The sequence below is a fragment of the Nansenia antarctica genome (assembly GCF_963989245.1).
Source record: "Nansenia antarctica genome assembly, chromosome: 3".
NCBI lineage: Eukaryota > Metazoa > Chordata > Actinopteri > Argentiniformes > Microstomatidae > Nansenia > Nansenia antarctica.
The window spans coordinates 58,733,880-58,744,813 of record NC_137688.1 but is presented as its reverse complement, the minus strand read 5'-3'; the positions used below and the strand labels follow the sequence as shown (position 1 = coordinate 58,744,813).

Below are 10,934 nucleotides of genomic sequence, written 5' to 3'. Positions count from 1 at the left end.
TGCCCCAGTGGAAAACATTGTAATGAAATTGAAACATTCCTGTTTCCACTCTTCGGATATTTAGAGAGTTGTTAGATTTTGCTGTTCTTTTGAATGCAACACATCTTGCCTAATGAATTCTCACCCACTTACACTTATGCTCATTCAAATTCCTAGACAGGGATAAGGGGACATTTGGTCAAAAACGTATATGGTTTATTCTTTAAACATATAACTGCTTTAAAGCAGTTATATTCATCAAAACTAATTGTGATTTGATCAACCTCATGTGCATTTACCAGATAAATTGGGTAAGTGATCAGCTTGTGAGAATATCTTGCTTCACCTATTTCAGGTGTCAAAAATGTCACATTAACAATATAATATTAAAGGAAATGTCTATGGGCCTCTCTAACATTAAATACACTGTATGTCTGTGACTCCACACGAACGGCAGTTAGACAGATTTTCATTATACCATGTTGACTACATTCTTATAATTGTATCACTGGAGTTGTTATTATCACAACAATATCAGGAGTATAATATAGAATATATCGAATATATAATATATAGTCGCACATTCCTCAAATTACGCCACGATTTACTTCCTTCCTCGTGTGTGGGTATAGGCCTAGGTGTGCGCGACCACGAGTTTGTATAAGGTAAATACATTAGGAGATATTCATCTCCATTAATATCACCCTAAACAGAATCTCCTTTGTTTTCCGAGACTGAGTTTATCAGCAATTGCTGTGGATATCCATTACATCTCTGGTGATCAAACACATTAGATAAACTTCTCCATGATAGGGCAGGCCCCCATTTAAGTCAATAAAAAAGATGAGTCTGTGTATAGCTACAATTCTATGTTTGAGTAATCTCTATTCTCCAAACAACTGTCGACATAAGAGGAAATCAAAATATTGATATAGTTGGATAGCCTACACGTATCATGTGAAAATGCGTGTATGATTTTTCCTGAAATAGAGGGCTTCGTTTTTTGATCCGATTTCGGCTGTATGTAAAGCAATTATAAAGTCAAAACAAGAGATCAAATCCAAAAAAACATTCTTCGAGTTCAGTTGACCCTAAAATGTTTGCAATGTGTCGAAATGCTGGAACACAACGTTCTGCGAATTTCTGCTTTGCTGTCATCTTATCGCCCCCTCACTGCAGAATGCAATCGATCGACCCCTGGACTTAGGCTACTGCTCAAATGTAAAGTGTTCCATGATACATTCTACACCGTTATTGACTAATGTTGACCGGTTGTCTTTTTTTTCATCCATATTGTCTTAGACTCTCAATGGGCCTTATAATTTACATACAGTAAGTGTATAGCATTGTATCATTCTGTACAAAAAGTGGTATAAACATATCCAGTTTCCTCATTTACTTTGACATTTTGTTGTAGGCTATTGCATGCTAAAACTGTAAAAAGCGGACCATGGGGGGAAATGATGGCCTACTCAAAAGAACCCAAATCACATTCCTAACGGCTAACACAATGAATAGAGAAAGGAGAAAGGGTATAGCCTAATGGTTTTGAAAATTCTCTTTTTTTTTGTGGTGCAAACAATCAGATTTTACTTATTGAAACCTTTCAAATGCTTTTTTCTTCTTCGGAGAGAGCAGGTGTAGGCCTACAATAGAGGGCCAACGGAGGAGTCTCGTGCCTAGGTGTGAGCAGATTATTCAAATAGGGCAGTGAAGGAGTGAGGATTGGAGGTTCGCGTATAGCGCTATACCACAGCAAGGAGGCGAGGAGCTAACGTCATTACAACTCCTGTCATCGTCAGTCGCTTTACAGCGTGTGGAAGCACACCGGACAGACAGACACCCATGAACCACCAGTCCACTGGAAGCCAGTCTGAGTTGTCCGTAGTTCTCCATCGGTACAGGGCAAAGCCTTCTCAGTTCATCTTCTGGTGAGAGGCTGTTAAGGACATTTGTTTTGGATCGTCCACAATGCTGAGCGCTGTTAAAATGGAAGGACACGATCATTCAGACTGGAGCGCGTACTACGCAGAGCCTGAGGTGGGTAGAGTTTTTATATATATATATATATATATGTATTTTGCTGTCTATAAAACTCAATATTATCCTTGAGATAATATTAACTTTGTGATCAAATATTGACTTGAGACACTTCGAAATCCTCCACGATCTCTTCGCTCTACTGAACAATTTTACATAGAAGTAAGAACATTTGCAACCATACCAAATTAATTTCCTTTATTATTTTTGAAAAAATAGTTTGCTATTTATTCTTAAATATCATGTTTATTGTCTCAGTGTAGCCTAGACTTTTATTTCTATCGAATGCAAAGGCTGCGATATCTGCCTCGCTCATTGTTCCCTCTTTTCCACAGAATCGTTTTCGTTGGTTTTGCTATAATCAGGCCGAATATGAAAAAAGTCTATGTTTAGAAAAGGCCTATGCTTTTCAGGTTCTTTCGATTACTGTACGTGTATGTATTTGTCCCAATGATTACGTGATGAATCGAATGAATAGGCTATAAGCACAGTCTTTATTAAAAACACGTTTTCATTTTTGTGAGAACGAATTACAAACGAATTATTTCGATAGTGTATTACAAAATATTCCTATATAGCCTACAATAAAGTCATTGTTGACGTCCTACACTTTCTTTATATTTCAGTGTTACACCACAGTCGGGAACATGAACTCCGGTCTGGGAATGAACTCGATGAGCACCTACATGAGTATGCCTGGAATGACATCTACGAACAACATGACAGGCAGCCCCATGAACATGTCTTACGTGAACACGGGAGTGAACCACTCAATGGCCGGTATGTCACCGGGCTCCGGGGCCATGCACGGGATGGGAGCAGGGATGGCGGGAATGAGCGCGGCGCTCAACCAAAGCATGAGCCCAATTAGCACACAGCCATCGATGAATTCCCTGACGTCTTACAGCAATATGGGCGTTATGAGCCCCATGTATGGACAATCCAACATTAGGTCGAGAGACCCCAAAACTTACCGGAGAAGCTACACGCATGCCAAGCCACCATATTCATATATCTCTCTCATCACCATGGCCATACAACAGTCGACCACAAAGATGCTCACGTTGAATGAAATATACCAGTGGATCATGGACCTTTTCCCCTTTTACCGTCAGAACCAACAGCGCTGGCAGAACTCTATCCGCCACTCTCTGTCCTTCAATGACTGTTTCCTCAAAGTGCCCAGGTCCCCAGATAAACCAGGCAAGGGCTCTTTTTGGATCCTTCATCCGGACTCGGGCAATATGTTCGAGAACGGCTGCTATCTCCGGAGGCAAAAGCGTTTCAAGTGCGAGAAGGAGCTGCTAGCAAAGGAATCGGGCAAGAAAACGTCCGAGGGGGGATCTAACAGCAGCTCAGAGAGCTGCAACGGTAACGAGTCACCCCACTCAACCCCCACCGTTAAAGAGATTAAAAGGTCCGTCTCTGATCTGAAAACCCGGCAAGCAATGAGCCCCGAGCACGCACCATCTCCTATCCCACAGACGCACCATCTCATGTCCCACCATCACTCAGTGCTCGTGCACGAGGCACACCTGAAGCCTGAACACCACTATTCTTTCAATCACCCATTTTCCATCAACAATCTTATGTCGTCGGAGCAGCAGCATCATCATCATCATCATCACAAAATGGACTTGAAAACATACGAACAGGTGATGCAGTACGGCTATGGGTCACCGATGACAGGTGCACTGTCGATGGGCTCAATGTCTAAAACGGGCATAGATACTTCCACACCAACAGACACGTCTTACTACCAAGGTGTATATTCCAGACCCATAATGAACTCATCTTGAATTTCCTATATACAATGGACATTTTCCAGACATTACAATTTCTACATTTGTAAATGGGGAGTTTTTGTTTTATGCACCACAATGTTTTATGGACATTACTGAATTAAAGTCAGACTCACTCAGCTTCATTCGAAGAATGTTGTTATGGAACGAAATTATTTGGCCTCTTCCATATATTACATGCAAAAACCGAGGGATTCACGGCGGAAATTGCTTTGGACATTGTGAGACATCCGCGCTCCTGCCTATATCATGTGTATCCCTTATTTATACCTTCGTATAATGTGTAGGCCTATTCGTGTACAAGACGAAAATCTATATTAAAGTATTATTTGATTGTTTTTTGGGAATATTTGTCATTACTATAGGCATACACATGTGAAACTACGGTATTATTGTTCAATCGATCGAAAACATGTAGTAAGAATGTAGGCTATACGTTTTGTACAATAACTAATCTAAGAATGTAGCATAATTTAATTGCAGCTCGGAGCGCATCGACCAATTTACAAGAGCCGTTAGGCCTATAGGCACTGTGGTCTTATTTCGCGTTGGTCTTTACAACCAACACCAAAATAGTGTTTTGTGTTCAACACTATAATAGGCTATATAGCAAAACACATTTTATATTAGGTCATATTAGGTCTAGTTGTATTATTATTATTATTATTATTATTATTATTTATTTATTGTATTATGTTTTCAGGTTTTGTCAGGTTCCACAAATCCTTTCCTGAATGGAACTTAATGGCGCTCTCTCTTCTCGTGGAACATTTGTTTTCATTATCGCGTGGCCTAATAGCTCTCCGTTGGACTGCTAAATGAATAGGTATGAGAGAGAACAATGGACAACGAATGTGACGGTTTAACCTGCCTTGTTGTGAACCGCACATCTCTGTCATGGGGTCACACTTAAACCACTTAACGCCTGACTCACTACTGATCGTATAACTGATACGATGAACGATGAGGACTTGTCATACCTCCTCACTTTTCCAGAAAAAACAAATAGCGTCTGTCTGTCAAAAGGGCTCTGTCTGAAGGCCTACCAGGTCCTCACATACATTTTAATGTAACAGTATCCCCGCACATCATCATCAATGATCGGTGCATAATACGATAATCATCTGCAAACAGTGGGTCACAGGGACACGGGTATGTAGCCTGTATACAGTAAACGCAAAGTCAAATGCGATCTTTAGTGTCTCAGTAAATTTGCTCAGGCAATTATTGTCTCTCTAGTCATGATGCAAAGCTGATTCCTAAAATCGATATCGGTGTAAAACAATCATTTAAAAAATAAAAAATAAACTAGTAGGGGAGTGAAATCTTTGCTTTGTGTCTGAGTCAACAGTGACAGAGTTTGTGTTCAAATAAATGCTGTGTTGACTTCAGTCCTCACTCAGAGCCAGCGGCAGCAGCAACAGCAGTGTGTTGGATATAGCCTATAGCCTCACAGGATCTCCACATTGCGGTTTCTAATCGTAGGCTACCAATGATACATTCCACTCCCAGATGTTTCGCTAGCTGTGGGTCTTTTAGTAGACTGCAACTGAATTGTTACTGTGAAATGAAAAATACAAAAGTCAAGGTGAAGAAGAGTTATAATAAGTTATAATATACTGTTTATAATATCATATAGAATTGCATTGATTTAAGAGGCTGACAAGAGAGGTGCCCAAAGGGCCTCCCACCGCGAGACAGTATATATATATATATATTTTTTTTTACAATTATATATTCTTTGCTTGCATGGGATAATAGCCTATTGATAGGACACTATATGATGTATATACTACTACTACTACTACTACTACTACTACTACTACTACTACTACTACTACTACTACTACTACTACTACTACTACTACTACTACTACTACTACTACTACTACTACTACTACTACTACTACTACTACTACTACTACTACTACTACTACTAATAATAATAATAATTAATAATAATAATTAATATTAACAATAGGCCTATGTTAGAAAACAACATATATTTATGCCTAATGTTAGGTGTTAAAGAAGCTAACGGGCACGTTTTAATGTAAAAGTGAGGCTCTCCTAATCTCCTCAGGATTTTTCTGGTTTAATTTATCTCCAGCATGAGATGGCATGAGCGATAATCGTCTTTAAATAATGTATTGTTAATTCACTCCCATTTCACTGGTAATGCAGGTCCTGGAGTCGTAAATTACTTGGTTTTAAAAGTGTATGCTCAGGAACTTCATCTCTGAGTCTTGGCTGGAATAATTCACCCCAAAGCGATAAATATGGCGGTTTGAATGGGTTCTAGAGATGAAATAGGAATATGTTACCCGGACCAGTGAAATGTAGGACTCATATTTTCATAGTCTACGGTTGAGCCGAGAAGAAAATATAGGTCCTATAGATCCAATGTCAAGTCTTTTTTTCATTAGCATGATACAATTACATTTACCATGCATTTAACTGAACGAAACATTACGAAACGAAATAGCCCTAACAATTGTATTTAACTGACACCTGGATGAAGCGTGAAGGACTAAATCAATGAGTTTAAGATCATGTACAGACTATCGAACAATCGTATTTGCCATATAAATATTATATATATATATATATATATATATATATATTAATAGATGTTTGTTTTAATAGTAAGATGATAGATAATTTTACTTCGACAAACAAAAAATATAGGCCTAGGCCTATGGCAAAGAACACTGCATGGCTACATATATATTTCTGTTTTACGTGAACATGGACATAAGCATAGTCGATATCCATGGAGATTCCATGAAGGGCACTACCCGACGATACCCTCGTAGGATATTTTGGCGGGACTTAGAACACCCAAGTAGCAGTTTCCCGGGTGATTTCTGATAAGCCTACCAGTTTTACAAACTGTAATACTGCTTTGGCTAATTGGAGGGGTGGAACTATCCACCCTCATTTAAATCTCCCTTTATCAGAGACATAGTCCTAATCCCATAATTTGGCCAGTGAAATCATCATCCCATAGCAGGTTGAAATCCAATATTGCCCAGGGAGCTGCTGTATATTGCAACTACAACTGATCCTATAAACTAACAATAGTAAGTAAGAGGGCTGACTCAGGGCCCTGGGGGACCAAGGTGAGAACTTGGTTGAACGGCCCACAGAGGGGGAGGCCAGAACCTTGAGGTTTTTGAATGCTTGAAACCTTTTGAAACCTTTGTAACCTTTTCTTAAACACCTTTTTCCTGCAACCCAGACTCCACTACCTACCCCACAACAACAACAACAACAACAACAACAATAAACAATAAGCACACTTAAGACTGGATGCATTATCCCCAAAAGATAAATGCTATATTGTCTATCTATATTATTAGGTAACATTGAGAACACAAACACAAACAATTGAAATATTGCATGCAACCTGCACATCACCCGACTCCATAACATCACATCTTTATGCAGGTTGTGTGAAGGCACCCCCCCAAATTATTATTTAATTTATTTTAGAAATTAAAATGTTTAAAATGACATCTTGTTTATGTCACATTTGGGAGCCCTTTTGACATTCTGAGGCACTATTCAGCCTATGGGCCGGGCCAGTAAGTAAGTAAGTAAGCCTTGTGTGCCAGAACACATGAGTCAATACGGCCCATAGGCCAGCAACCTATCTTTGTGTTAGCCAGAAATGTTAGGCATGCAGCTTGATGTACAAGCACTACCTCCTGGACTGGACGCTATCACTTTTCAGTCACCAACTTGTATCTGAATTCCAAAATTGCAGGACAGTCAACAATGGAAAATTGTAGTTGTCTTAGTCTTGCTAACTTAGTTTTGCTTTATAGTCTATCATTGATATTGAGTTGTGTAGGTTGGTTGGATGTCTCTCTCTCTATTAGTGTGTGTGAAACCTAATCTGATTCCTATCAGACTGTCCAGGGGGAGGAGATACTGGTAAGTGCACTATCCTCACTGATAGCAATCGTTGAGTATGGGGACAGTTGCACATAAAGGTAGCCTACTCTTCATGACTCCATGCTTCTTACATTTACAGCATGATTTGTGAGGGAACATTTTATATGTGGAAGTTTGTTGCTCAATGCATGGCCCAAAAAAAAAAAAAAGACATTAAAATGTTTGCCATTTAGCAGATGCCTTATTCCAAAGCAACTTACAACAAATACATTTGACTAAGTAAGTGAATCATCTATGCACCAGTCATAGAGGGGAAAAAGTAATCTATGTCAATCTTTTCGTTATTATTTTTGTTATTATTTGTTATTATAATGAATCATGTTCGAAATAAAAGATTCATTCATTCATTCATTTGTAATCTATGCTCAGGCTTATTATTATTTTCTTTTTTTTATTACACATGGAGAAACAGTACAAGGGGGTAGTAAATGTCTCATGAGGGACAGTTAAGGTGTAGCCTGAAGAGATGGGTCTTCAGTCTCTGGCGGAAGATGGGGAGTGATTCTGCAGTTCTGACGGCAGTGGGAAGCGCGTTCCAACCGCGGGGTCCTTACTTCACTCAATAACATGTGTTGTAGTGTGCAACAAAAACATAAAAGGACAAAAACCCAATGATCGCCCGTATTCTCATGATGTAATTATCAAAAACACGATCGATTAATGTATTATTGCTTCGGGGGTGCAAAAGGCTTCTCTCCCTTTTTTTGAAATCCCTGAGAAGGGCAAGAAACCAAGATCTGGAGACGTTGGATGGCAAGGCTAGACTGGGTTGGAGGAGGCCTTGATTTGTCAGGTTGATCTTTCTTGCAGCCTGGTGCGACATTCCTGCTGTGGGGGAACCTTTCATAGGCAGGCGGCACAGTGGCGTTTACACCGGGGGACGGACCCCTCTCAAAGCGTTCTGTGTCAACACTACCCCATTGACTGGGCTGAGAGGCCTACAGTGGACGGTCTGAACCGGCCCTGACCCCCTCAGCCTCCCCTTCACGTCCTCCTCATGGCTCTTACACTGGGTAAACAGCCAATCAATCCATCAATAAATCTATCCATCTATCAATCACGGGACAGAGATCTCTGTTCTCAAAGCTGCTGAGAGTGCTCCAGTCAAGAGGCTGTGTGCAATAAACCCTGGGAACCTTGTGCTTTTGTAAAGTAAGAGGAAACAAATGCCAGCTGGTACATTCAACTTTGGTCATCATTAATGAGGGATGTCTGACTGCTGTATTGTAAGTGTAGTCTAATCATAAAATCAAGATCAGAGCAGCTACAAGAAATGCTATATTTCCGTAGTATTTAACAGCAGATAAGCAATTCCTGTGTCACATTAGTCTGGCTTGCATTGCCACACTCTGACAGAAGTAGGAATGGGTTATGGTTGGTGCTTAAGTCACTAAAATCAGGCATCATTTTCAAAGCCTGGAGATGTGTATTGTGCTGTATTAAAGGGTGAAAGGCCACAGGTTCCCATCAGACAACTCCCCTGATACCCACAATGTTCCAGAGGTTTACAATTAAAGGGTGCTGAGGGTATTTTAATTATCTGTCAGATTAAAGGAATAGGCTATTGTAATGCTACCACCCCTTAGCACCCAGATTCAGATTGATCTGATTGGAGCTTGTTTTACCATTAGCAACAGAAAGACCCCCAATGGAGTCATTGAGACAATGACGATGTCATCAGAGGAAGAATTAACAGTGTTCTCCATGTAAAGAGGTGGTGTTCCCCACAGAAGACCAGCTCAGTTTCTCACTGTATGGATCACAGGGCTGAGTGGTGAGACCATGCCAATACACAAACAGCCTGATCCAGATCCTGATGCTGAGGATAAGAGTGAGGAGGCCATATACAGGGACCTCCTACTCTCCAATTTCCTAAAGGCAAGATGTGAGAAAAGGAACTAGATATTTGAACAATGAAGCAATTTCAGAAAGAAGGCATTGTATGAACACAGTTCAAATGCCTGGAATATAGGCAACTACGTGATATGACCCAACATCCTTGCAGACTGAGAGATGGCTACCTACCTGAGAGAAATTGTAAATGCAGTTAAAGGACAAGGGACAGGTTTTGACCTGCCTTAGAGAACGGTCAGTTAAGGGTGAGTACAGACACGGGGAGTTACTCATTAACTCCAGCCCTCCATTGGATCCCATACAGGATCAATATCTCGTTTGTAGGCCATGAGGCAGGGATATTGCATGTCTGATATTCATGTCTGTATTTTGTAGATAGATTTAGGCAATCAGGTGCAGCACAAGAAAGCACTCCAAAGATGTTCACACAACAACACAACTATACCAATGTGATTGGAGATTTGTTCTTGCTCCTCTTGGAGTTCAGACGCCATTTCAGAATTTCTCAAATTCACACAAGGATCCCAACCAACAAAACAACAACTAATCAAGTGAATGATTTGCCTTTTAACTCCATGAAAGCCATAGTAAAACAATAATTCATATTCTGACAATAGAGCATGCTAATATAATAATCATTGTTTGATTGCATTCATTCAGTTTGTATCGAATAACAGTCGGATAATCTGTGCAGTGGCTGAATGATGTAGGGGAGGAGGCATATAATCTCAAAGCAACATTTAAGGGAACATTTGGTGATAAAGGTGGCCAGCCCCCCGGCTTAAAGCAATTAATTCAGTATCCTGACATAAACTCTCGGCTCCTTTGACAGCTTGGAGCTGAAATAAAAATGCTAGTTCTCCTGGGAACAGAGGAAGATGGCAGACTCCTTTCTAGACTGTTTGCACACTGGCTCTGAGAGAGCAATCTTCCCCAGGCAGAATGAAATGCAAGGACACAAACAATGTGCCGGGCGAAGAGAATGGGAGACGGCGAATGAACAGTTTGGACTATTTGCTCAGCAGAAGGGCAGCCACAAAGGCCGGGCCGATGGCTTTCCCATGAATCAAGCGCGGTGTCTTAGGCTCCTTTTGTTGTGGTGGGTTTGCGTCCCCTTCGGTTTTGATAAGACTACAGATGCCTTATGCCTTTAAAAGCCTTTCTCTGTAAAACTGTATAGTCATGTGACCACATCTGCATGATCTGCCCTAATTCTGTTCCAGTTGAACATTGGCAAACTGACCCATTGTTTTATTAGCTGAGATGAGCCCTGCACGTGCCATGGTTTAACATGAGCTC

At 40.4% G+C, this 10,934-nt stretch overlaps 1 protein-coding gene across 1 annotated transcript; it reads left to right on the top strand.

Moving 5' to 3' along the window:
- The first annotated feature begins 1,519 nt into the window (after nucleotides 1-1,519).
- Nucleotides 1,520-4,116, top strand: LOC308152434 (forkhead box protein A2-like). The gene is made up of 2 exons (XM_080525417.1): nucleotides 1,520-2,019; nucleotides 2,646-4,116. Exons 1-2 carry the CDS (start codon nucleotides 1,951-1,953, stop codon nucleotides 3,816-3,818), a joined length of 1,242 nt encoding a protein of 413 aa, XP_080381543.1. The 5' UTR covers nucleotides 1,520-1,950; the 3' UTR covers nucleotides 3,819-4,116.
- Nucleotides 4,117-10,934: the final 6,818 nt, after the last annotated feature.